General features: G+C 43.9%; 1 protein-coding gene across 3 annotated transcripts in view; it reads left to right on the top strand.

Moving 5' to 3' along the window:
• Positions 1-2,502: 2,502 nt before the first annotated feature.
• vta1 (vesicle (multivesicular body) trafficking 1) overlaps positions 2,503-26,312 on the top strand; it is a 46,075-nt gene continuing 22,265 nt past the window's right edge. For all 3 annotated transcript variants that reach the window (XM_070925556.1, XM_070925557.1, XM_070925555.1), the window contains exons 1-3: positions 2,503-2,667; positions 14,098-14,192; positions 21,274-21,401. In XM_070925556.1, coding sequence (XP_070781657.1) covers positions 2,577-2,667; positions 14,098-14,192; positions 21,274-21,401 — 314 coding nt within the window. In that variant the 5' untranslated portion in view covers positions 2,503-2,576. The remainder of the gene's footprint in view (positions 2,668-14,097; positions 14,193-21,273; positions 21,402-26,312) is intronic.

Raw genomic sequence — 26,312 nt, 5'->3', positions numbered from 1 at the left:
AACTGACAGGTTTCATAAATCACATTACATTCATTTATATGGTGCTTTGTACAAAAGGCAAAGAAAGGACACAACGTAGATGTGAAAGGAAGGAGACACACTTCCAGACATTTGCAACATTGGATCAATCCAAATGTCCACCCTCTGGGCTAGTGGACTTCCTCTCACGGACTTCACCGTCACCATGATGTCCGATCTTCAAGGGCGCTGGACCACGAGGGGATACAATGAGCTCAGAGACGGGACTTAAAACCAGTGTATGTAACCAGTTTATGCACAGTGAACCTCTCCCTTCACGTGAGCATTAACACTGCAAATATTATACTCACGTGAAACCCTCCGCTGAGGATCCTCACATCATAGGTGGCTCTATTTTACTGGATGAAAACCAGCCTTTGCCTTTCTAATTCTGCAGATTATAACAAACAAATCCAGATGAGAAGGTCTATACATACCATATAAGTGTGTAATATCGAACCTTGCTACATCAATAAACTTACAGCAAAAAATATATACTTACTGCTGTCTGCAGCAGTTAATATGGTACATTTGGACTATAGCCTGTACATTGTGTATAACATAAATGGGTAAATATTTGATCATTGGATTGAGCCCATCTTTGTCTGTATATATCTAGCAGCTCTGATAGGGCGCGGCCAACATGACGAGCTGAGCTCCACCGATCCTATTAACGAAGGAAGGGATGAAGTCTGGTACGGTGGGAGCCAGAAAGTTCTACAATGAATCACCAAGGTGGTGGGTGGGCTTGGAGCAGAGTCCTCGTCTATCCATCAGCCCATGAATTTTCTCTGTAACTCCCCTCCCAAACCCAGAACCACAACTGCTCAATCATGTGACTTTTGTTTCCAAGCCATGGTTCACTAGAAACTGGGCAGTGTGAACCTGAACGCACCACATACAAACACAACAAAGTTTTCCACTATGGTTTGGACCAAAGAGAACACTGGCACCCAGCAGACAGGCCTTACCAAAGTCAAAACACGAGAACGTCAAACTGTTATAGTCTCTCCTTTGTTGTGCCTCTCAGGTCACAGGTTCACTCAACCACAAGCTAAACCAAAGATCTAAGTTCTCAGTTTTACCACGGGCCGTAAACTCCCCTAACTGTAACAGATGACCCCTCTGCTCCAAGCCCCCCCTCTTTCTGGGAAATGCAATTTTGTTCAATTTGTAGTGCTTGTTGTGATCTGCCTCGTACAGTTTGTCTTCATTTTGTTTATTGTGAATATGTTTTGGTTTGTATGCCTGACTGCAAACTCAATTGGAGGGCTCGTGGTTTTACTTTGACCTCAAACCTGAGTGGAACTTTTACATGGATCTAATCCTGAGTCCACTTCTGTCTGACTCCAAGTGTGCTTCGTCTGATCAGAACTCGATTACCGTCTTCGTGTGATGAGGTGATGAGTCACTTTCTGTCAGGATCGGCACCAGCATTCTCTCCACAAAGCAGTCGCTCTCAATTCTTTTACGTCATTATTATCAGATAGTTTGCTTGAAAATGACTCCAAAGAATATTTCTAGGAATCTTTACCAACTTTTCCAGTCACTGTCTGTTTTTAATTGATCTTTTTATGACTAAATAAAAGAATGCATTAATTGCGGGCACTGCAGGTTGAGCAATTAAATTAATGAAATGTTGCTGCCTTACCTGTTATTATGTACAACTGAACTTCACAGAAAGTTAAGTTAAAAACGTCTTTTTTATTGGAACATGTCAAACATTGAACAAGAGTGACAGAACCAAGACATCCACGGTGTCATTATCATAATATAGAAAAATACAGAAAGATCGACACAATATTAGTCTTATACATTAAATACAAAAAAGGAAGATCAGAAGTGAAATGGGCACAGTTATCAACCAGACTGATATTGATATATTATTGATGAGCTTAAAAGGCTGTAATGTAATTTCCAAATTGAAGAAATTCACCAAATATAATGAGTAAATTAAAAATAGGTTCTTATTTTCATGACTGTCATGTATCCTTTTATTTGTCATTAGCAGAACAATCTGTAGGCATAAATACATTATATGTACACACACATCACATAGCCAAGAAAAAAGATCCAATTAATAGATAAATAAAACATACATTAATTTAAATTATACGTTATGTGTTGTTCACTGAGTTTGGTGTCACATCAAGATCCAAAGTTTGGTTTGGAGAATTTCCTCATTAATAAAAGCAGTTTCACTTAGAAAATGTAAACTTCATCCACCTTGTTTCCTTCAAAAATCAGAATGATGTCCTTATCCTGTAGATGGATTCTTTTCTAATCTTTAATCTTATAAAATGCTGAACTTCATCCATATTTAACATATATTATATATTATATTATATATACATTGAATATCCAGTTTAAACCTCTCCAACAGTTTTACTGGATCCACTGTCATGAGTCCAGGAGGGGCGCCTGACGTCACCTGTCCCGCGTAGGCGGCCGCTCCTATTGGATATACACACGGAAGTGAGGGCAGCACTTGCTAACAACAACAAGAAGCTCTCCTGTCATTGATGTGTTTTTGTCTCCTGGAGGTTTTTTGAACAGTCATGGCTTTACCGCCTCAGCTCAAAGCCATCCAGCACCACCTGCGGACCGCTCAGGAACACGAGAAGCGGGACCCGGTCGTGGCTTACTACTGTAAGTCTGTGTGCTGGCTAATGTTAGCCGTAGCTACTGTTAGCATCCCAGCTTTGTTTACCTCCGCCGACAGCTGAGAGTGTGTTAGCTTAGCCTCTAAGTTTTGTTTAAACCGGGACTGTATACAAAATCTGGTTTCAGACAACGAGTGTTTGAAATCATTAACGAGCCACCGAGCTGCTCTCTAACGGCGGCTAATCACGAGCCGGTAACATTAGCTTTGACAGTTCAAACTTCATTAGCCGGCTAACGTTTCCTTAACGTCACGATAGCGGTACTTCTGTGGGGATTTCCCTGCTAGCTCACAGTGAGGCAGACATTTGACTCTGTGGGGACTCCGTGGGGGTTTCGTGAGGCTTCACCTGCTCTGCTGATGTCCTGCTAAACTGAGCAGAAGTAGTTTAATTTGTTACTTCCTGCACCGACAAGTTCAGCAGTTAATCACACTTGGCCATCTGCCCTACAGGTCCAGAGTCAGTAGACATTCATGGCCAGAATGTACCAGCGTCTGACTGATATCTCGTCCAGCTTGTTTCTCGTTGGCTTTGTGTGTGTGTGTGTGTGTGTTAACAGAGTCATGAGTCTCCATAGTCAGCTCTAAAGAATGAGCTCCACCCCACGGCCCTGCAAAATCACCTCATGATGTGTTAGAGAATCAGCACTATTACACAGTGACCGATGAGTCTTTTCATGGTAATTGTAGTTAAATCTGGGATTCTATCGCTGCTAGAAGTCGTCCAATTCGTCTGGATATCGCTTTGAATTTTATGACACTAGTGCTGTTGTGGTCCCTGAGTTTCAGTGCTGACACCAAATCATTCTGTATTTCTTTCATTGAACAAAAAACTTCTTAAATGTTAAAGAACAGGTGTTGTGATAGTCTATATTTCCCTTATTATCCGTATTATATTATATGAATTGATCCCATAAACAAGTATTATCTGTGACATAGATTATCTCTCCCCTGAACACACACCCTGTAGTTGATTTTGATTATTTTAATTAATCCGCTGCTGAAAATAGTCCCCAACAAATGCAGTATTTCCTCTGTTTGAATCATTTTTGATAAAAACAACAATATATTTGTATTTACACTATATATTTGTGATCCTTTTCTTTCTTTTGTGAGCCGAGATGTATGTCTTCAGTAGGAACTTGGGTTTGAGAGCCACAGATAGGTATGGACTTGTACAAGACCTTTGCCTAATTAAAGGTGTTTAAAATGGGCAGGATTTTGCTTGGCAGAGTGATAAATAGTGTTTTATAACATCTCTATCATGGACCGCCTTACGTTGGGTCAAGACCACCTCTGCTAACGTCATAAAAAGATATGTGTGCCTGTTATCAAGAGAGCGTGCTGCGTGGGACTGGGCTCACTGGCCAGTCATAACTGGTTGTTGTAGCTACACTATATTGCCAAAAGTATTGGCTCACCTGCCTTGACTCGCATATGAACTTAAGTGACATCCCATTCTTAATCCATAGGGTTTAATATGACATCAGTTCACCCTTTGCAGCTATAACAGCTTCAACTCTTCTGGGAAGGCTTTCCACAAGGTTTAGGAGTGTGTTTATGGGAATTTTTGACCATTCTTCCAGAAGCACATTTGTGAGGTCACACGCTGATGTTGGACGAGAAGGCCTGACTCTGTGCAGGCCAGTCAAGTTCATCCACACCAAACTCTCTCATCCATGTCTTTGTGGACCTTGTTTTGTGCACTGGTGCACAGTCATGCTGGAACAGGAAGGGGCCATCCCCAAACTGTTCCCACAAAGTTGGGAGCATGGAATTGTCCAAAATCTCTTGGTATGCTGAAGCATTCAGAGTTCCTTTCACTGGAACTAAGGGTCCAAGCCCAGCTCCTGAAAAACAACCCCACACCATAATCCCCCCTCCACCAAACTTTACACTTGGCACAATGCAGTCAGACAAGTACCGTTCTCCTGGCAACCGCCAAACCCAGACTCCTCCATCAGATCGCCAGATGGTGAAGCGCGATTCGTCACTCCAGAGAAGGCGTCTCCACTGCTCTAGACTCCAGTGGTGGCGTGCTTTACACCACTGCATCCGACGCTTTGCATCGCACTTGGTGATGTATGGCTTGGATGCAGCTGCTCGGCCATGGAAACCCATTCCATGAAGCTCTCTACGCACTGTTCTTGAGCTAATCTGAAGGCCACATGAAGTTTGGAGGTCTGTAGCGATTGACTCTGCAGAAAGTTGGCGACCTCTGCGCAGTATGCGCCTCAGCATCCGCTGACCCCGCTCCGTCATTTTACGTGGCCTACCACTTCGTGGCTGAGTTGTTATAATACCACTAACAGTTGACTGTGGAATATTTAGGAGCGAGGAAATTTCACGACTGGACTTGTTGCACAGGTGGCATCCTATCACAGTCCCACGCTGGAATTCACTGAGCTCCTGAGAGCGACCCATTCTTTCACAAACGTTTGTAGAAACAGTCTGCATACCTTGGTGCATGATTTTATACACCTGTGGCCATGGAAGTGATTGGAACACCTGATTTAAATTATTTGGATGGGTGAGTGAATACTTTTGGCAATATAGTGTATGTCTCGGCTCCGGCCGCTCCGCCGGCATGACATGTTCGGTGTATTAAGTAGCCTAAAGCACAGCCTAGTTTGTCATGAAGTAGGGCAAACTATCTGAGATGACTTCTGATTGATGGTATAGAGTGCGCAGACTTCAGAGCAGCAGGGGTCTGCATCTGACCTAGTTGAGCTGTGACATGGGGGAGCTGCCTGATGCCAGATGCACATGAAGAGGTATAGAAAGGCAGAAAAAACAGAAAACCTGTCAGATGAAACGCATGTGTCTGCCGTGCGGACAGAGATGATATCTTCTGGCAGCAGAGGGGAAGCTTTTCTTACTGCAAAAGTAAGAATTCTTTACTTCATCAGTGTTTGGCATTTTGACTTCCAGTTATAAGAAGTCCGTTATGTTTTGGTGTCATAGGCAGGACTAGAAACCAGCTGGTTTATCTCAAAATGAACTCTTCTCACCATTTTACCAGCAGGTTGGACAGGATAGGCTTGCATTATTAATATCTAGATATTGTAATCTGTTTTCATAGTGTATCATGCTGCATCCTCCTTCAGCAAGTGCTCGTCACATTTTCAGTTCCCCCGGTCGCCCTTTATCAAGCACGGCTAGTTACACAGTTAGCACAGTTAGTCACAAGCAAAGTTTAAGATAATTGATCAGTTTGTCTTTTGTCTGAACCAGAAGCTGTTATTTATTTTCTACAAGTACAACTTCTGAACAGTCTGCATTATAGTTCTAGTTACAGCCACACCTTTACACCCAACAAGTATGGCTACTGCTAGTACTTCATCACGAGAAATAAAATGTAATGTAATCACACTAAGACTCAGTGACTACTACACCTCCTTACTCAACACCCCACTGTGCTGCATAACTTTAGTGCTTTACAGTGCATTGACACCGCTGTGATGTTTTGTGCTTGTATAGACGTTGCGAGAGCTTTGAAGTCCCAGGGGCTCTGTTCTCTGTCATCATCATTGTCGTCATCATCATCATCGTTGCAGAAATTGCGGGGATGTTATCCCTCAGCTGTTCTCTGTAGCTCCCTGCTGTGAGAGTCACCGCCACCTACCAGTGCGCTTGTTAAATCAATAAAACCTCAGAGAAGCATGCAGGTTTAGGTCTTGAAATGATAAAAATACAGTAAAAGAGGCACAAAAAGACGGGGGGGGGGGGGGGGGGGGGTTACCTGCAAATAACAAACCAGGACACAAAGGATGTGAGTCATTCTGACGCCAGCAGCATGAATGGTCTGGGATCAGGCTAGTGTACATGTACACGTCTGTACCTTGAAACCAAAGAAAAATACTAGAGCTGTCCCGAGCTGATCTTCCATATTTTAAAGGATCAGTGTCGACTAAAGTACAGCTGATCAAATGCAGATCCTGTCTTTACTGTACTCTGCTAGTGCTGCAGTGCTGCTCTCCTTTACAACAAATGTGGATGCACCAGTGAAATCTGAAGTCCAGACTCTCTGTTTCTGTAGTTCCAACAACTCCAACAGAGTGAGACCTCTTCTCTCGAGCTGATCGCTTCACGTCCATTTCAGGAGTCGGAACCTCCCAGATAAACTTCATTCATATCATATCAGTAATTTAAGCTGATAAATTCAATAGTTTTGAACCAGAACACTCAGTATAAAGATAAGGAGCTTTCACACTGCCTTCTGCTGCTGTGTATCAGATCGCCTCCAATATTAAAGGACTTGGATTGGAAAAACTTGATCAATCAAAGCTATAAAAGCTGTAGTCAGTCCCTGTGGATGACAGATGAGATGTTTTTGATGACCTCGTCTCTCAGAAGCCCCTGTAAACCGCCGAGTTTTTGATGTCCCTGGAAAGCTTCATTCAGCCTTGCTGTGGAAACGCGTCCAATCAGAGACTCAGCATGGCTCATTACTGATCCCTGATTGGCTACAGATGACTGAGGGTGAGGGAGAGGCAGAGATCCAGCTGGGAGGTAAATTGAGATGAGATTGGTGATGTATGTGTGGTGTGTAGCCAAAGTGACAGTGTGTTACTGATATTCTTTCGTTTTCTGAGGTGAACAAGGCGCTTTGTTTCTCAGATGCATCTTGTTTGTGAGTATTAACGGCGTGCTTCAACACATTTTGTAAAATCTGTTGGTGGTGAAATAGGCCATCATCAAGCTGTGCAGTTTCTTTTCTTTTTCACATTTTGCCAGTTTTATTGATAAAACATTAGACACTTAAAGATTGCCAGCATATAAAGTGAAGAGAACTTGGCAGGCTGGAGATTTCCACATTTACTTGTGACGGGTCATTTCCTCAAGGTTAACAGCAAACACACAGTGAGAGGGGGTTTGTTTACTTTGAGGTTTTTGGTTCGTGGCTGTAAATAAGAACGTGTTCTTGGCATCGTTGAACCATTTCATTTCAATGTTTGGAGAGGATATGCCCTCCAGATTGATGGTTGGACACTTTCCAGTTTCATAGGTCCAATAGATCAAATTTAATGGGTTGGTGGTCATTTCTGCCATGATGTGGTAGACTCTGTCCAAACCCTGAACAGGAGTACCGTCCTGTAGCGAGCAGGGTCTGGGTTTATTATGTTGACGTAATGAAACAGACAGAACCCAGCTGTAAGAGCACAGTGCAGCACGTGGCCATCTTCTTCCAAAGCGGCCAGCGATTGGATGCATTTTTGACTTATGAACTTAGCTTTGCAGAGTGTTTTATGAATACTTTGTACGCTAAACTCTGACACGAGCGTTCGAGCCGGTCTGGATAAAAAGCCTTATGTTCAGACGCTGTCCTGTGGGCAGAGGCAGCCGTTAACACAGCTACTGTATATTGTATTTTCTATTTTACAGCGAGAGACAGAGCTTTGGCTTAATGAGACTTGCAATAATTAAGTAATCCTTGTGCATGAATTATTACATAGAGAGCACAAATATGTGTTTTTCTTCTGACAGCTCCCGGGTCAGTGGTGGTCAGCTAATGACACTGTTATAAAATGAAACCCCACACACTTTCCTCTGACAGTCAACAAGAGCAGTTGGCTGAACTGCCAGTTGTGTTTTATATTTCAGTGGACTAAAGACATGAATGGTTTTGCACACAGCTCACTGGACTAAGAGCCTCTTTTTCTACTCCCTGATTATACTAAATTAAAATCACTTTCATTAGTAAATTATAGCATCCCCAACACTCATAGAACAATATTAAAAGTTGCACAAGCCAAAGGAGTGTTGGTGTATGGTGGAAGGTTTGATGCAGAGGACACCAGCTGACCTTTAAAATGTCGAATGTCCCATCACTGTGAGCCCAGCGTGCCCACTTATCTCCGAAATTCAAGGACAGCATCAATGCTGGAGATTTTATCAGCTGTAGTCAATTAATGTGGATGTTGTGAGTTTTTGCCTCGCTACAAAATGCAGCTGCTGATCAGTTGGGCTGTCTTAATGGGAAACACTGTTGGCTCAGTTCACAGCAGATAAGCGGTTTAACTTTATCTCGAAGCATGAACAGCTTTTCTCATTGATGTCCAGTGTTCTGTGATAGAAGTGATTGACAGGGCTTCAAGGAGGCGGAACACAGGTGTACTGCAGTCTTTTTACCTGCAGAAGTGTGTCGGACTCAGTATTGAGGTGATTTAAAGAGCAGGCGGTCCTGTCGGTGTGCAGTGGGAACCTTTGCCGGGTGCAGGACGGACCTGGACTGTGTGACATGCAGCCACAGTGTTTGCTGTATGCTGAAGTGGACCAGTGATCCAGCCAGACCACTGGAGGTCAGCAGCACCATGTGTCTGGGCCTCAGAGCCTAGCTGTGGCTGTGTGTGTGTGTGTGTGTGTGTGTGCGACAGAGAGAGGCCATATGTTATCATGAGGGCAGGAGGCTGAACTTGCCTAACTGAGTAAGGCTGTGTGTGTTAGAGTGTGAGTGCCTCAGAAAGAAGTTGGTGACTGTTTGGAGCCTGAAGACGATGGGCACGGCTGAATCATTGGGAGAAAAATAAGATGAAATAGAAAAGCTGTGTGTGAACTGTTCCTCGTGTTGCCTTTCACCATCACTTTTCCCAAAACAAATGTAAGAATATCACTAATTGGCTGAACAGATGGTTACAAACCAACCAGAGGTTGGATGGAAGAGGTTGGATATCTGACAGACGCTGGTCATCTCTGACGGAGCATGCGCTATGTGTTATGTGATTTATTTATTATTTATTACAGACAGTGGAGAGATGACATAGTTGTTTTCTGTATTTGTTATGAAGTGAGCAAACACTGAAAACAAGTTTATTAGGTAGTCTTCACTGATCTCTGGCCATTAGAAACCATTCAGTCCACAAAGCTGGACCTGATCGTCTTTCTGTTCTTTCTGTCGGCCCCGTCGGCCTCAGCCCTTCATCAGCAGGTCGATCTAAATTAGCTTGCTAATGCAGGCCAATATTTTAGCTCACCTCCACCCAGAACAGGCCGATCCATAGCGGGTTGAGTCAAAGCCATGATTTGTTTTGCTGTAATGAAGCGGCGTAAATCACCAGCAGCTCCCTGGTCGACAGTATTTGGCTGCGGTTCAATCGCTGTTTCACACAGATTGGATCATTGACATTATAAATGAGCCGTAGAGCCGAGGCTGAACACAGGTACCCTGCAGAGGCCTGTTTATTTTTATTTTAAATGCATTTGTATGTCACTGTTTATAATCATTTGATGAAGATTATCTGTTCAACTCGGCTCGCTGTTGTCAGGTTCAAGTAAGAGAACAACAGTCGTTTACTGAACCGTTTTACTAATTCCCTGTTGCACTTCATTTGAATTCACTTTCACTTTTAATTTGGAGACATCATTGTCGATCAATACTTTTCCCACTTTGAACAGTTCAAATAAAAAGTGACGGCTGTAGTCAACGTTCAGAGGACGAGCTCCTGCTCCTGTTGGCTTCATGTGGTCACTGAGGTCTGAAAGCTAACGGCTCAACAGGTGCTGTGGACTTCCTCGTGTTATTCTCATGCATTTGGTTTCTAGTCCTCATGACAGAACCAGGTTTTGACCCGCTGTGTCAGTGTTTTACTGATGATATTCAGACTCAACGTGGTTCATGCAGATAATACATTGTGTGATAAACCACAGTGATTTAACTCTGTGGTCCTGCCTCGTCAGTTTGAGTGTCTGAGAGAGGCAGCCATCCTCCATAATAACCTCCTTGTCCTTTATGTGACAGAGAGACTACGCTGGCCCAGATTCAGATTGGCACAGATTCTTCATGACCAACGTCAAAGTTGCGTCCAGGCTGCGGCCCTCTGCCAGCACACTTTATACTACTGTTAATTCTGGCCCCACTGGGTGACAGCTGCCACTGTGAGAACAAATCTGAAGGAGTTCAGATTTCCTGACCAATAGCATTGTCACAGTTTGGGTTCAACTCCCCGGCCTGGACACATGAAGCCACAGCAGTTACTACATGTAGCGCCTCAGCAGCTCTAATGAATCATTACTGCCTTCATTTTGAGAAATCAGTATAAATTACTGTAAACAATGGGATTGATTGAGTGTGTTTTTTGGTGAATTATGTGTTGGCTGAAAATAAGTTTATGGGATCAGGCTGTCAGGCTTTTATATCGTTCCTTACCAGCGTCAGAGCACACTCTACTTTCTCTCTGTGTGCATTGGCAGCAGCAGCAGCAGTCCTTCATCTGCAGCTCATTGTTTTAGAGTGATGAATGATATATAAAATGGAATAGGAAGTAACATTTTTTTACTCTAGTTATGTGCATGACAGGCAGAAAAGAGGTGCAGCGGAGTGGAACGCTCCACCAAAGAGCCTTTAATCTCAGTAACAGCCTGAAAGGTCATCATGGCCATTTTCACCACTTACAAACGTGTGCTGTTTCCTCCAGTAGAAACATTGCCTGCTTACCTCAAGAAATATTCATACAAAATAATCACCTCACATTTCTCGAGTCAAATGACCTGCTGCAGAACCAGCTGCATCCATCCCAAGATGACAGACTGTTATTGTTCTCTACGTATATTACATGTGCCCACTGGAGGCACTGTAGAGCCGTGTCTTATGTGGTGGGTATTTTGTTTGTGGTGTTTCACAAAGCAAACTTACCTGTTAAACGAGGCTTAATCTCATCAGGAAACTCTGTTTGGTCTAAATAAGTTTGATGTGTTACCATGGAAACCTGTCCATCTGCAGTAGCCAGGTCTGAGACCACCTTTAAATAGTACTTGAGTATAACTAGTATTATAACCTACCAATCAGACTGAAACACTGTTTTCTTTTTAATGAAATGTAATCAGTTTGACATCAGCCTAATGCAGTGTGATCGATCGCTTGATCGATCAGTCAGCTGCTGCTGTTACTATCAGAGCAGTTTTAACAGCAGCCTCTCTCGTTAGACACGTTGCCTTTGCTGAGTGATGTAGCGACACCGCCTGCTTAATAAGCCTAATATTTTAAATCATAAAAAAGGTTTTTATTTTTTCTGATGTTACTGGAGGCACCTCCACTATTGAATGTTGCACCAGGAACACAGGAGTCACATGACACACCTTTCAGCTGAGGACAGGAATACATCAAGAGGAACACCGTCAACACTGCAGGTTTCAAAAGATGACTTTTCAAAGTGTTTGATGAAGTATGGAATGCACTGGTGAGGGATTTACTAATTCATTTTAGTGAGGAGTGACTAATGTAAACACACCGTACCTTTCATGCCCACCAGGGGGCTCCAGCTGTGGGGCAACACATCTGTAAGTCTGAGAGGGGGCAAGCCGGTCTTGTTCACTTTCTGTGGCCTTACATCCTCTCTGCTGTCAAAGCCCTCTGTGTTGCAGCTCATTGTCTGTGAACACAGTGTTGTGCTGTATGGGTGTAACAGCACAAAGGGTGTCTTTGTCACTTGATGGCTGGCTGACTGGCTGCTTCAGTGGCTGAGGACTTGCTGGCTGTTTGTCTATCTGTGCTCTGGTTTACTGCCTCTGTGGCTTCCACATGAGTACATGCTTACATGTGTGTCGCGCTGGTGTTTTTTGGAAATATTGACTGCTGCAGGCCTTGGCGGCTTGGCGGTGACTCCCCACCGTCCTGCCCTGTGAAATGGGACATTGTTCTGTTGATGCTGTGCAGGACAGTGACACTGAGCTGTGACTCAAACACTAAACAGGAGGTGGAAACAGAGGGCTTACCGTACGCAGTGTGCAGTACAACAAAATGTGGCTTGTTGCCTGGTAACAGACTCCACATGACAAACCTGGCTGTAAAAGTAGCTGAAATAATAATTGAATGATTAAGTTAATTAAGTTTTTTTCTCTTCTTATTGTTTCAGTACAACTTCAGCTGTTTCAGTTCCACTTTCCACCTCTGAAAAGTCAACAGATACTGACATTTTCTTCAGTTTAGTGGTTATTTTTATTGGTAAATTCCACCCAGCATGCATCAAGAGATCCCAGTAGATGTCTTCATGAAATCCAATAAATAAACACGTAAATGCTGTTTTCAAACTGTAAACCCAAACTTCTGTAGCTTAATGTTATATGTCATGAAAGCAAAGTAATTCTGCTTTGAGCCGTGTCCGTTATTGTCGTGCAGTTTGCTTCGGCTGTCACAAGTAATCTGTTGAGGTAATCTAATCCAGCATCTTCACTGACTGCAAGGAAGCGAACATCCAAGGCAGTTTCCCTCAGATTGATATTGCAGCGCTGACTTGGATTTGTTCAAAACACATTCTGCCTGTTCTCACACACACACACACACACACACACACACACACACACACACACACACGGGATGAGACCTGTTTATCAGTAGTACAGGCAGCTGGGTATATTGTGATTATCCTTTGCCTACTCAAACTCACCTGTGTGTGTGTGTGTGTGTGTGTGTGTTTGTACAATATTGATTATTGAATTAATATAATTTTACTGTGCAGCTTTTTTCTATATGTGTGTAATAGATCTCTCTTACATGGTTGAACGACATAATCCTCGACCAGACAAAAAGGTTTTCACACGTTTGTACCTCTACACTTGTGAGGACCCTCACTGACATAATGCGTTCCATTCCAAACCCCCCCATCCATCCATTATCGATAACCGCTCATCCTTTAGAGGGTCACGGTGGGCTGGAGCCGATCCCAGCTGACATTAGGCGAGACTTGCTTAATTAATCACCTCAACCCCTAAAACAAGTCTTAACCCTCAAACAGACCAGAGGAAATGTCCTCCGCTTCCAAAAAGGTCCTCTCAAGGTTGTAAAACTCCAGTTTGTCCTCACAGAAATAGAAGGACATCACAAAGCCCCCCTTTAATCAAGCCTTTTTGAAGTGGTAACATGGACAAGGGACTGCATGTTGGAAACAGACAAATTGGAGCATTTTCAAGTATTTGTAAAGAATTGCATTTTGTCAATCAGACAGACAGACAGGCAGGCAACAAGACAGACAGACAGACAGTCAAGGAGACAGACAGACAGTCAAGGAGACAGACAGACAGATGTCCCTGCAGGATCTCTGCTGCTGCTCAGGCCATCTAGCTGGAAGGTTTAAGGCGTTGCATCATGTGAAGTGAAGAATCTGACTGCAGAACTAATTGACAGATGAGGGATTGTGGGAGTTGGAGTTCTGACAGAGTACGATCAGGCCTGTGGTGGCTCAGGTGGAAATCTTTTCGACCTTTTCGTCCTGGTCCAGTGTGCTTTTGTGTTTGATCCGTTGCAGCGGAGAAGGAAACCTCAGCTGCTTTGTTGTGAAAGATTCATCAGGACTTTGTGTGATGAGTCTTCCATATGACTCGGCTGGAGCTTTGAACGAGGCTGTAGAGGGATGGACTTTACTGAGCAGTAAAAAGATGTTTAATTCTCTTCACCTTTCATCTCTCCCCGTCTCCTCCTGCAGGCCGGCTCTATGCTATGCAGACAGGCATGAAGCTGGACAGTAAAACACCAGAGTGCCGAAAGTTCCTGGTCAAACTCATGGACCAGCTGGAGTTGGTAAGTTAGACCTACTTAAGTACTGTTTCTCCCTGGGTGGGATCCCATGGTGCCTAGTCGAGGTGGGGGATATGGAGAAAATATAGTGGTACACAGATTATCATGATATTGTAATTTTTATGTAAATTTAACAGAGAAACATCTCATCTATGTTGTCTTAAAAGAAGAGATTGAAAGTTCACTTTTGACCTTGGAAACAGCAGTTGTCAATGCAATCTCACCACCATGGTACGATTTGTAGCTGTTCTGGAGCTTTCGATCATATCACATGATCAAATAACCGAAAGGGATCCTCTGACTTTTCATCTAGAACCATCATCAGGTTCAACCAAATACCTACAGAACTAACGACATTCATACCAGCCTCAGCTGTACTTTGTGTTTACTGCTAATTTAGCAAGTTGGCATGCTAACAAGTCAAACTAAGACGGCAAACATGATAACCATTATCATCTACTTAACATCAGCATGTTGGCTGAAGGGTGGCTAAGAATCCCGTTCAGTTTCACATCACACACACTTGATGACCTCCTGTAGAGCTGCAGGGTTCAGCAGCCTTGGTACTGTCATCAGTGAACTGACAGAAGGTATGGCTTCTTAAAATGGAAAATGCTGCTGGATGGCTGTCTGCAGACGAGCCCTAACACACCGGCCTTTACCACAGAACCACATGGATGAATGGCTCTTCTTTAGCAAAACACACTGCAGAGCTCTCATGTAATGAATACACACACACACACTAACAGGCTTGAGGTTTGCCTGTTGTTTGTTGGTGGGTCTTCTCAGAGGTTTCGGAGATGCTACATGTTTACAGTAGAACAGGAAGGTAACCTAAACAAGGACTCCAAATGATGGTCTGTTACCAGCCAATATGGCTAACCCTTATTTTAAAAAACCTGGTGAAACCAAAGTAAGTCTGCAAGACAAGTCTCAGGTTGAAATCTCTCTTAATTTCTCTCCCTTTTACTGTCACGCTGTGTCTCTTTCACTCGAGCACAAATACTGTGATTACTGATGTAAAACTCTGCCAGTCAGACTAAGTACCAGCTGTGTGAGCTGTTATAAGCGACAGGTATGACTGAAGGAAACTGACAAAAAGCCTTCTGGAAGGTTAGACAGGTTGTTTTTTACTTTTTGTTCAGTTAAGTCAGGGTTTTTCGAGTCAGACGCCCAATAGAGTGTGCGTATTTTCTACATTTCCTGCAGCCTTACTCTGAGCCTTAAAAAGTACCAGCCCTGAATATATTCCAAAGACTAGAACTGAAATAACAAATGAAAACACTGTAAAGCATTTGCACATTCTGACATTGGCATAGAGCATGGCAAGAGGTCCAGTTAGAGAAAATGTCCTCAAGCAAAGGTCGGAAACATCATAATGTCAAACCTGCGTTGTGATTCAGTGTGATATATATTGAAGTAGCCTAGTAGTTGTATCAACGTCTGCATGTCATCAACAACTGACTGTCAAATCAAATAAAGAAAGTACCATTCAAAAACATTTTGACAATATTTATTGTCAGTTAACATTGAACTCTACAGATATATAATACTGTAGATGTGTATAATGTTCTTCTCTCATTAACTAAAAGAAGGGCTGCATTTAAATATAAAATAGAGAAAATAAATAAAATAGCTTTTGAAAAATTGTGCCTCTTAAAATAAAGTTCTTAATTTTAGAAAAACAAAATAAAGTGTAGCAGCAGCTTGAGTTTGTTTTTCTTTGTTAACTGTTTCACATCTTGACTTCACAGTCTCGACCAATTTCACAATAAATAATGTGTCTTCTCTCCCTGTGTCGTTCACTCGTCTCTCCGTCTTCTCTCCCTGTGTCGTTCACTCGTCTTATCATCAGTCTCTCGCCTCTCACCTCTCTCGTCTGTCTGTATTCAGAGTCGCAGTGTTTATCGCCTGGAATGCACAGATTTGATTGGCTGAGTAGCGTCACGTGGGCTGGCTTAACTCGTATGCAATTGTTCTGTGAGTTTCCTGCAAAGACTAGAAAAGCTGCGCCGGTTAAAATAGAAGCGCCCCGTCAAAATTTAAAATCCCTTTTTAATTTATTGATTATAGGTCCGGGTCCGTATAGGACAGCTTCTGAGTCCGGACTCGGACCGCGGTCCGCCTGTTAGTGACCTATGACATAGAATATCAAAGCTAAATTCATATTTGCAATAGTTCCTGTTCTTACAACAAAAGAACAAATACACATGTAAATTGAAAATGTGAATTTCACATCTGACTGGGTGTGCATTTCTGATAACCACGCTTAACATTTTAAATGATCATAATTATCAGGCGCAAATATATTACAAATATCTTACAATGACCTTTTGTTACATGTCAAACATTTTACACTCTCTTTCATTTGCTTCCATTTGGCACACATGGACAGCGAGTAGGCTGCTGTCTGGATTGTCAACAGGGTCCAAACTAATTAGATTTTACAGAGTTGTTATGATGAGGAGGGAGGAGGTGAGTGGGCTCAGAGTGTCCCACTGGGGGTCAAACAAATGAGCCTTTTATCTCGAGACTGAGAGGAACAGAAGGAGAGGTGGCAGAGCTGTAAAGAACATCTCGACTGCTGCAACTCCCAAATCCTGAAGGCTTCAGTTTTACTTTCAAAGCCATTTTCATCCTGTGGTGCCGTATTCTTAGATGACACATAGGCATCATTCATATATTCACTCATATAAGTGAGGGGATATAATCTGCTTCTGCGAGTCATTTCTGAGCCCCAGCGTACACATTTTACGATTTTGAAGCACTGTGAGAAGAACCCAACGTTTAACAAACCGGTCACATAGTGGTGAGAGAGGAGTTGAGAGGAGGTGAGTGAGAGCAGGTGGGGGTTTTTATGGGGGGGGGGGGGGGGCATGAGGGGGGAGGAGAACGGGTGAGGGGGTGGGAAGTCCTGCAGCGATGATGCTGGACTCACTTTATTGATCGCTCAACACCAATTAAGGACAAGGAAAACATGCAAACGCACACTGAGCTGCCCCCTTGAGCCAGGCTTTACAGAGGCTCCAGGGATCTTCATTACTGTCAAACACTCAGGATGCGTCTCCCAGCAGGACTCGCATCCGCTGCTTTGATGCTTGTGTTCTTGTTAGCTGCTACTCATATTGGAATTGGCTGGAGTGTCTTTCTGTTTGTGTACTCTGAAGTCCACAAATAGATATTCTTCCTGTCAATTACAATGAATGTTACACTTGTAGTAAAACTGTGAGGTAAAACTAATGCAGTGTAATACAGAAGAAATCCTCCCTTCATGAAGATTATTATGTTCAGTGTTAACTTAATGCTCATTTTGGAGATTGTAGGTTCTGGTGTTGTTGGATTGGGTTACATTATACTGAGGGGTGTTTCTAATATTTAGGAAACCCTCATTGATATAACATGTGAAGCATCAGCCCAAACTCCCAACTCAGAGTCCATCCATTTGTCCATTATTCCCCACCTATCTGGACCTGGGTCAGCCAAGCAACCTTAGCAAGGTAACTCAAACATCTGTCCCCCCAGCTGCATCCTCCAGCTCCTCTTTGGGGACCTCCTGAGACCTTCCCAGTTCACATAGGATATGTAATCCCTCCAACGTGTTCTTGGTCTGGCGTGGGGTCTCCTCCCAGTCGGATTTGCCCAAAATACCTCTTCAGGGAAGCGTCCAAGAGGCACCCTGATCATATGCCAGAACAATCTTAGCTTGCTTCTTCCAACATGAAGGAGCAGCGGTTCTACTCAGAGTTCCTTGCGGATGTTTGAACTCCTCACCCACTCTCTAAGGTTCAGTCCAGACACCTGTGAAGGAAACTCATCTGCTTGTATCCGTGATCTCATTCTTTCAGTTATTACCCAAATGTCATGACCATAGGGATGGGGTGGAAAGTTGGTTGACCGGTAAATTGAGAGCTTCACCTGCACTGGTTGCCACTTTTAAGCGGTGTAGTTGTTTGCATACCCCAATGACCCTGGAAGCTGTGTTGTCTGGGGCAACAGTTCCCGGTGGAAAATTGATTTAAGAGTGATTCAAGAACCTATGGAGTGACAATCAACCTACCTTGCCCAGATTATGGATATCACAGCCCCTTCCTGGAGAGAGGCCTGGAAAGGAAACTTGGAAATGAGTGCTTGTGGCAGGGCTTACGTCCATGCGGCCTGGTTGGGCTTAGCCCAAAGGATTGGCTTGGGTGTGGATCCACTACTTGCAAGGCCGGACGTAAGGGTAGTGTGCATTTGCCAATCGGGCAGCAGGCAATGGCGGGGGTATTGACTTGTGGACTACACATTGGTGTCCATGTGTGTACTGTTTGATTTTGTCTTTGCCGTAATATATTTCCAGAGCTTTTTCTGCTCAATCAGACACAAGGTAGTTTAAAAAAGGTTCAGTATTTTGAGTCCAGATTTTCTTTCTGGTTACATGTCAGTATCCAGCACAGTGAAAGCTTCCTGAGGTGCTGTTGACAGCTCAAATCCAGCCGCAGTCCACCTCACATGGAGAAGCCTAATGATTTATTTAGGACATTTCCGAGTGAGCAACACATTTTTCTGTAAAACATTTTATCTTGTGAGAAGTTTTTCTTAGTGCAGCTTTCTGAAACATGGGGATACCCTGAGGTTTTCTTTCTATGGTCCTCTTCTTAATGAACTGTTGCTGGTAGCTGTGACTCATCTCTGAAGAGTGAGCGAGTCAGGACACAAACCACAGCAGCTTTTTCTCTCTCTCTTTCCCTTTCCCTGATGACCTGGCTCGTACGTACAATACATGTTGGACTCATTAGTTCTATTTTCCACCGGCAATGCCGGCTCAACTCTCCAAGGCTTCGCTCTCACTGGGACGGTGGAAAATCACTTGTTTAAAAATCAGTTGAAACAAGGTGGAGGGTGGGAAATCACCAGCAGCTACCAGTCAGATGCTGCTAAATTTAGAGGTTTGTCTGCAGCAGCAGCTGCAAGTTATGGTCTAAAAATACATTCACATGCTCCTTTAATTGCCTCTCAATGAATTTATGGCATTATCATTGAGATATTTGATGAAAATTCAATCCATCCTTGGAATATGTGTGAGAATTGCAATTTTGCACTTATGTATCCAGTGTTTGTTAACATGTACTCTTGTTTTAGCTTCTTTGCTGTTAATTGAAAGCACACTGTTTGCTGATTGTCTTCATTAACCAGCCAGCTGTTGATATCTGCGGGCACTAATGACGTCTAGCCGTCATAACACTTTGCAGAACATCTTGCTGCTGTGATTCATGCTGTTTATTATTCAGTAACCGCTGCTTCTCTCCATTTCACTTCAGCTTTCTCCATTTTTAATTTGGGTTGTTCAGATCAAAACCTGTGAAATGTCTTTGTAGCATTGAGCCCTGTTTTATTAAACCCCCTGAAAACCTGGTATCAAATGCTAATTATTTCTCTCTAACATTAAGTATTCATAACTAAATAAGCAACAATCAAAAAAAGCATTCTTAGATGTTATATAGTTTACAGTCACAAACACCAGTGAGAGGAGAAAAACACAAACACAGAAATCTACAACAGAACTAACATCTAACATCAACATCTAAAATGTTGTTCATGTTGGACTCCACCTCTAAATGAAAGATACTTTAGCACACATGGGCTAAACTGGAGGTTACATGACAAAGAGACAGAAAAGACAGTAAGCAGGAGAGATGATGAGAGAAGGATGACACTTCTATACGACATTAGATTTGGACCATCTTGAATAATTGAGTTCTGCTCAGGCGTCAGTGCTGTTTATTTACTTGTGACAGTAATTGGTAGACTGTTGTACTCTTTCACTATTTTCTGTCTCAATATGACAGAAATCAAGTGCAACAACAGTCTGAATAGAACAATTTAAATCATATATTGAAGACTTTGGATTTTCTCCTGATTCTGATGGAAACACTTCTAATGAACACTTCATCTTTGCAGTTTTTACATTTCAAAAGTTGCTAAACTTCTTCTAAATCACTTGAAGTTTGGTTAACAGTCAAATGGAAACCTGAGAGTGAGACTGAGCCTGAGAGACAGAGTCCAGTACAGTGAGTTTCCTTTGATCCCAGATTCTTTATATTCCCTGACCAGTTGTCCTTCCTTCATTCTGCACTCAGCCCAGTGGTTTTACATTCCTCTGATACGCACACACACACACACACACACACACAGATTGATTAAGGCAGTGAACAGTGTATCTATTCAGGCTGGGAGGAGGGAACCAGCGTGTTTGCTTTAGTGGTTTTACAAGAAACCTGAAGCCCCGTTGGACGCTGTAATGGAGAGAGAGAGGAGTTACAGGTGGAGAAAGTGCAGGCAAAGAGAAGGCAAACCCAGCGAGCTGGAGGCCGCCTTCACTTGAGTTAAAATGTAAAAAAAAAAACGACTTCATGATGTAACAGGAAACAACTGCTGTTCAGTCTTTTCTTGCATCTTCCAAAGCACTGAACCTGACAGAGACAGACTCTCTGCAGTGTTTATATACACGTTCTGCACAGAGTACTTCAGGAACTGTTTCCAGCAGCACTTTGTGAGACTATGGTGGGTGCACCTCGGACCCCCGGGGGGGGATCAGGGCCATGCTAAATGCATCAATCTGGTGAAAAATGAAGAGGCTAGATCTATGAAGACCTTTGTGCTCTTGTACACAATGTAATCATAAACACATTGGCTGTATAGATATGAAGAGTAAAGCACTGAAGAAACTTTATTCCACCTGAGACGGACAACCGGCTCCCAAAAACAGCTTTTCCTTCAGCTGTTTAAAGAACCAGAGAGGCCCAGACGAATTAGGCTGTGGCGGGAAACACTGAGGAAGATCACCTCGACTGTAACACGTCAACCGCTCATCATAATAAGTGTGTATGTGTGTGTGTGTGTGTGTGTGTCTACAGATTGTGACACACATGTTCCTGTGTGTACGTTTTCATTTCTAAAATCTAATGAATTCATTTCAAGTATAATATTCTGCATATTTGACCTTTCACAATAAAAGTCTGAGCCAATCACAGCCTCACTCGGAGCCCCACAGTGTTTTGCCTTGTAGACGTCTTCTCTAGTGACATTTGTTTTTGTTTTGCAGATGAAGAAGGACCTGAGTGACAACGACTCCATCACTCAGGAGGTAGTTGGTAACGCCCACATTGAAAACTACGCCTTAAAGATGTTCCTCTACGCTGACAACGAGGATCGATCAGGGCGATTCCACAAGTAAGGAACCCGTGTGAGGACGGATATATTCAGCTCAGGCGTTATCCTTTATCCATGGACAGGAAGTAACCTCAAATCAATAAGGAATCAATGATCAAATCAATAAATCAATGCAGTTTTCAAAATTAGTTATGAAAGTACTTTCAATACCCTTCTTCTCCTCTCTTTGTTTCCTCTCCTTCTTTCCTTTCGTCTTGTTTCCTCTCCTTTCGTCCTGTCCTCTCCTTGTGTCCTCTCCTCTCCTCTTGTCCTCTCCTCGTGTCCTCCCCTCCTGTCATGTCATGTCCTCTCCTCTCCTCGTGTCCTCTCCTCCTGTCATGTCATGTCCTCTCCTCTCCTCGTGTCCTCTCCTCCTGTCATGTCATGTCCTCTCCTCTCCTCGTGTCCTCTCCTCTCCTCGTGTCCTGTCATGTCCTCTCCTCTCCTCGTGTCCTCTCCTCCTGTCATGTCCTCTCCTCTCCTCGTGTCCTCTCCTCCTGTGATGTCATGTCCTCTCCTCTCCTCGTGTCCTCTCCTCCTGTCATGTCGTGTCCTCTCCTCTCCTCGTGTCTTCTCCTCATGTCATGTCATGTCCTCTCCTCTCCTCGTGTCCTCTCCTCCTGTCATGTCCTCTCCTCTCCTCGTGTCCTCTCCTCGTGTCCTCTCCTCTCCTCGTGTCCTCTCCTCCTGTCATGTCCTCTCCTCTCCTCGTGTCCTCTCCTCTCCTCGTGTCCTCTCCTCTTGTCGTGTCCTCTCCTCTCCTCGTGTCCTCTCCTCCTGTCATGTCATGTCCTGTCCTCTCCTCCTGTCATGTCCTCTCCTCTCCTCGTGTCCTCTCCTCCTGTCATGTCCTCTCCTCTCCTCGTGTCCTCTCCTCCTGTCATGTCATGTCCTCTCCTCCTCGTGTCCTCTCCTCCTGTCATGTCCTCTCCTCCTCGTGTCCTCTCCTCCTGTCATGTCCTCTCCTCTCCTCGTGTCCTCTCCTCCTGTCATGTCCTCTCCTCTCCTCGTGTCCTCTCCTCCTGTCATGTCATGTCCTCTCCTCCTCGTGTCCTCTCCTCCTGTCATGTCCTCTCCTCTCCTCGTGTCCTCTCCTCCTGTCGTGTCCTCTCCTCCTGTCGTGTGCTCTCCTCTCCTCGTGTCCTCTCCTCCTGTCATGTCCTCTCCTCTCCTCGTGTCCTCTCCTCTCCTCGTGTCCTCTCCTCTTGTCGTGTCCTCTCCTCTCCTCGTGTCCTCTCCTCCTGTCGTGTCCTCTCCTCTCCTCGTGTCCTCTCCTCCTGTCATGTCATGTCCTGTCCTCTCCTCCTGTCATGTCCTCTCCTCTCCTCGTGTCCTCTCCTCCTGTCATGTCATGTCCTCTCCTCCTCGTGTCCTCTCCTCCTGTCATGTCCTCTCCTCTCCTCGTGTCCTCTCCTCCTGTCATGTCGTGTCCTCTCCTCTCCTCGTGTCCTCTCCTCCTGTCATGTCCTCTCCTCCTCGTGTCCTCTCCTCCTCGTGTCCTCTCCTCTCGTCATGTCCTCTCTTCCTCGTGTCCTCTCCTCCTGTCATGTCCTCTCCTCCTGTCGTGTCCTCTCCTCCTGTCATGTCCTCTCCTCTCCTCGTGTCCTCTCCTCCTGTCATGTCATGTCCTCTCCTCTCCTCGTGTCCTCTCCTCTCGTCATGTCCTCTCTTCCTCGTGTCCTCTCCTCCTGTCGTGTCCTCTCCTCTCCTCGTGTCCTCTCCTCCTGTCATGTCATGTCCTCTCCTCTCCTCGTGTCCTCTCCTCCTGTCATGTCCTCTCCTCTCCTCGTGTCCTCTCCTCCTGTCATGTCATGTCCTCTCCTCCTCGTGTCCTCTCCTCCTGTCGTGTCCTCTCCTCTCGTCATGTCCTCTTCTCTCCTTGTTTCCTCTCCTCTTGTTCATTATCTTGGCATGTCTCCTGCCAGCTAACCTCGTCACCCAGCTGATTATACTGCCAAAGACACATCTGGCTTTATTTTATTATATTATGATAGCTTTCAGCCACACACACACACACACACACACAGCTTGTCATTAGAAGACTTTCTGTTTCAAATTCTTTCAACCCGTCTGTCTCATAGCAACCAACAGCGTGTCATGTTCACTTTGTGTGAATGGGACCACATGTGTGGTCAGTATATCCACGTGTGTGTGTGTGTGTGTGTGTGTGTGTGTGTGTGTCCTGCCTGTTCTTACTTTGTCTCTGTGTCGTCGTATCAGTCTATTTTATCGTTTTATGTTATTTTCTTCTTTCAGCAGTGTTTCTGAACGGCTCTATCTTTGGACCGTCTGCTGTTGTTTGTTTGCGTTTAACCGTGAAGGAGATCTTTCCCTTAAGTTAAGACCTGAACCGTAGAGGTGGGACATCAGAAAACAGCCATATGAATCATTCTGGTAATGGTCACATGTGTTTTACAGGGTTTTCTGTGGATTCTCTTGGGGCAAAGGTGGTAAACGCTGGAGAATGTTTGTCAAAGAAGTCAAAAGATCCCAATTTAACAGACGAAAGTGTTCACAGGGATTTAGATTTTATACCAAGATGGACCAAAAAAGATGGAAAACAGATAGTGTGCTTGTTTCTAGAGCTGGTTCTTTGAAATGTATCTCCAAAGCTTTATTACATGTTGGATTAGTTAAACTGATGAAATGTGAAGTCAAGTATCGGCGCTGGATGTCCAACGTACGCTAACCAGTCTTTTATTACACACACACCTTTGTGCCATGTGTGTGCCTCCATGAATGCAAGCATGTATGTGTGTGTTTGTTCTTGTCCTCACAAGAACAATTCAGCAGATAACAACATGTACATTCACACGGCTCGGTGCACGTACTGATGTACTCCCAAAAGTAAAGATGTGAACGGGCTTTTGTCGAACCTTTAACTTTACGACACTCGTCTGCATCCATTTCTTCACCCAGAGTTTTCCCAGACAGTCGAGAGAACTCGTGTTCTCCTCAAATCTCTCGAGTCTGCTCAAGGGAATTTTATTTTCATAGCCCAAAATCACATATTTCTCTCAGAGGGCTTTACAATCTGGACAACCAGTCCCAGACAGTTAGAGGTGCAGCAGGTCACTTCTCCTTCCATGGAAGAAGACATGTTGGCTTCATCTGCAAAGCTGGTGCTTATTTAGGTCAGGAAACCACCTCAGCCAGAGCGCATGCAGCCTGCTGATCCAATGTGTGTGTGTGTATTTGATATCAAAAAGTGTGATAAGAGTGTTTTGACAGGAAGTAGCTGAAAGCAGGAGTGTTTTTTAGGTTGTGGTTTAAATCATGTGAACGCTGCGATTTTTAAATGCCAACAGAACAGAACTTTTAACCTTTGAAGTGCTGAGAACTTTCTCCACTGTCAGAACAACAGTGGTCGTGTTTTAGAACAGTGCAGGGATTCGAACCCAGGAGGCGACAGTGCTGACCACTGAGCCTCCATCAACACGCAGAAATCATCATTAATGAATCCATCAGGGCTCTCTGACACATTATTTGAATCATCATATTTAAGGACGCAGGCCTATAAGAATCCAGATTTAAGTAATTGGACATGTTGAGTGAAAGGATTTGTTTCACTGGATGATTCATGATTCCTAAATGTTCCTCCCCAGTTCATTCCTTTCCTTCCACTTACCATCTGGAATATGATATGTGGAGTTTTAAGGGCTCTTTTCCTGATAGGAAATATCTGTGAATTAAATAAGTTCTCGCAGGAGAAAGAAGTTTTATGTGTCTTTCATGTGGTAACACTGTGTCCTCCAAGAGGGATCCCTCCTGTGTTACTCCTCCTGAGGTTTCCCCCCAGTTTCTTTTTATCTCTCTTTTTCTTCAGTGTGAAGAGTTCCTCATCTGAACTGAGGGTCAGTGTATTGGATGTCGTATGTTGTTCTGCCCCAAATTTTTTATTTTGGCTTTTGATGACTGGAAAATATAAAAAAAGAATTTTACCAGTTAGCTCCAGAAAAGCTGCCTAGAATAAAAAGCAAGAAGAAAAGTAAAGCAAAGGATCGGTGATGTTTTGAGGCAGTTTGTTATCTGGGATGGACTTCTAGCCGTCAGTCTGAACTTTGGGTCGTGTGCCTGCAGTTTGAGCAGAGATTCAACAGCAGTTGATATTAAAGTTAAACAACAATGTTTTCAGAGTCTGACACCTTAAACTTTCTTTGGGATGAACAGGTCACCACAGCAGGAGAGCTGGTTTCCCTCCCTGTCAGTGAGTGTGAGCAGCTTGTGGAGGATGAATGGATGCAGGCGGCAGGTTCTCTGGACTTGTTTGAGGTGTAAATAGAAGCTCAGAAGCTCTCTGTTTCCAGCGGGTATATTAAGCAGGATTGGGTAATATCTCTGTTCCGCTGAAGGGGGAACACAAACAGCCTGCGGTTTTATGAGAAGCAGCGCTCTGCGCTAACAGGACCAGACCTCAGCGGCGTGTTATATCACCTCTGGACTGTAAACTAGAACACAGGTACAAACACAGTAAAAATATAAACAGGTATACACACAAATATACATGGAGTAAATACTTATACACACATAAAGACATGCGTTGGCACACAAGTCCACACTCATGACGCACACACACATGTTCAGGCCCAGAGGTGAATGTTTATGGGAAACTTTGGTGGAATAAGAAACTTCCTCCAGCATGTTGAGGCCACTGCTCAGTAGCTCGCTGTGCCACAAGGAGCCCATTCATGTTCCTTACCTTAACTGTGTGTGTGATGATGGGAAATCACCGCTAACCAAGTGCCAGTAAATCTGGGCTGCGGCTGCTAAGTAAACACATTTATTCAGTCACTTACTTAACATTCATGCAGGCAGCTGTTGTTATCGGGTCGAACAGGGAAATAAATCAATATAATAAGAATAATTAATATGACGTAGAACTGTGTTCTATAATATCCATGTATATCTTCCATGTTGTCTTTTTATTTTAAG

This window comes from Enoplosus armatus, chromosome 19 (assembly GCF_043641665.1).
Source record: "Enoplosus armatus isolate fEnoArm2 chromosome 19, fEnoArm2.hap1, whole genome shotgun sequence".
Classification (NCBI taxonomy): Eukaryota; Metazoa; Chordata; class Actinopteri; order Centrarchiformes; family Enoplosidae; genus Enoplosus; species Enoplosus armatus.
This window is presented reverse-complemented; position numbering and strand designations above follow the sequence as displayed.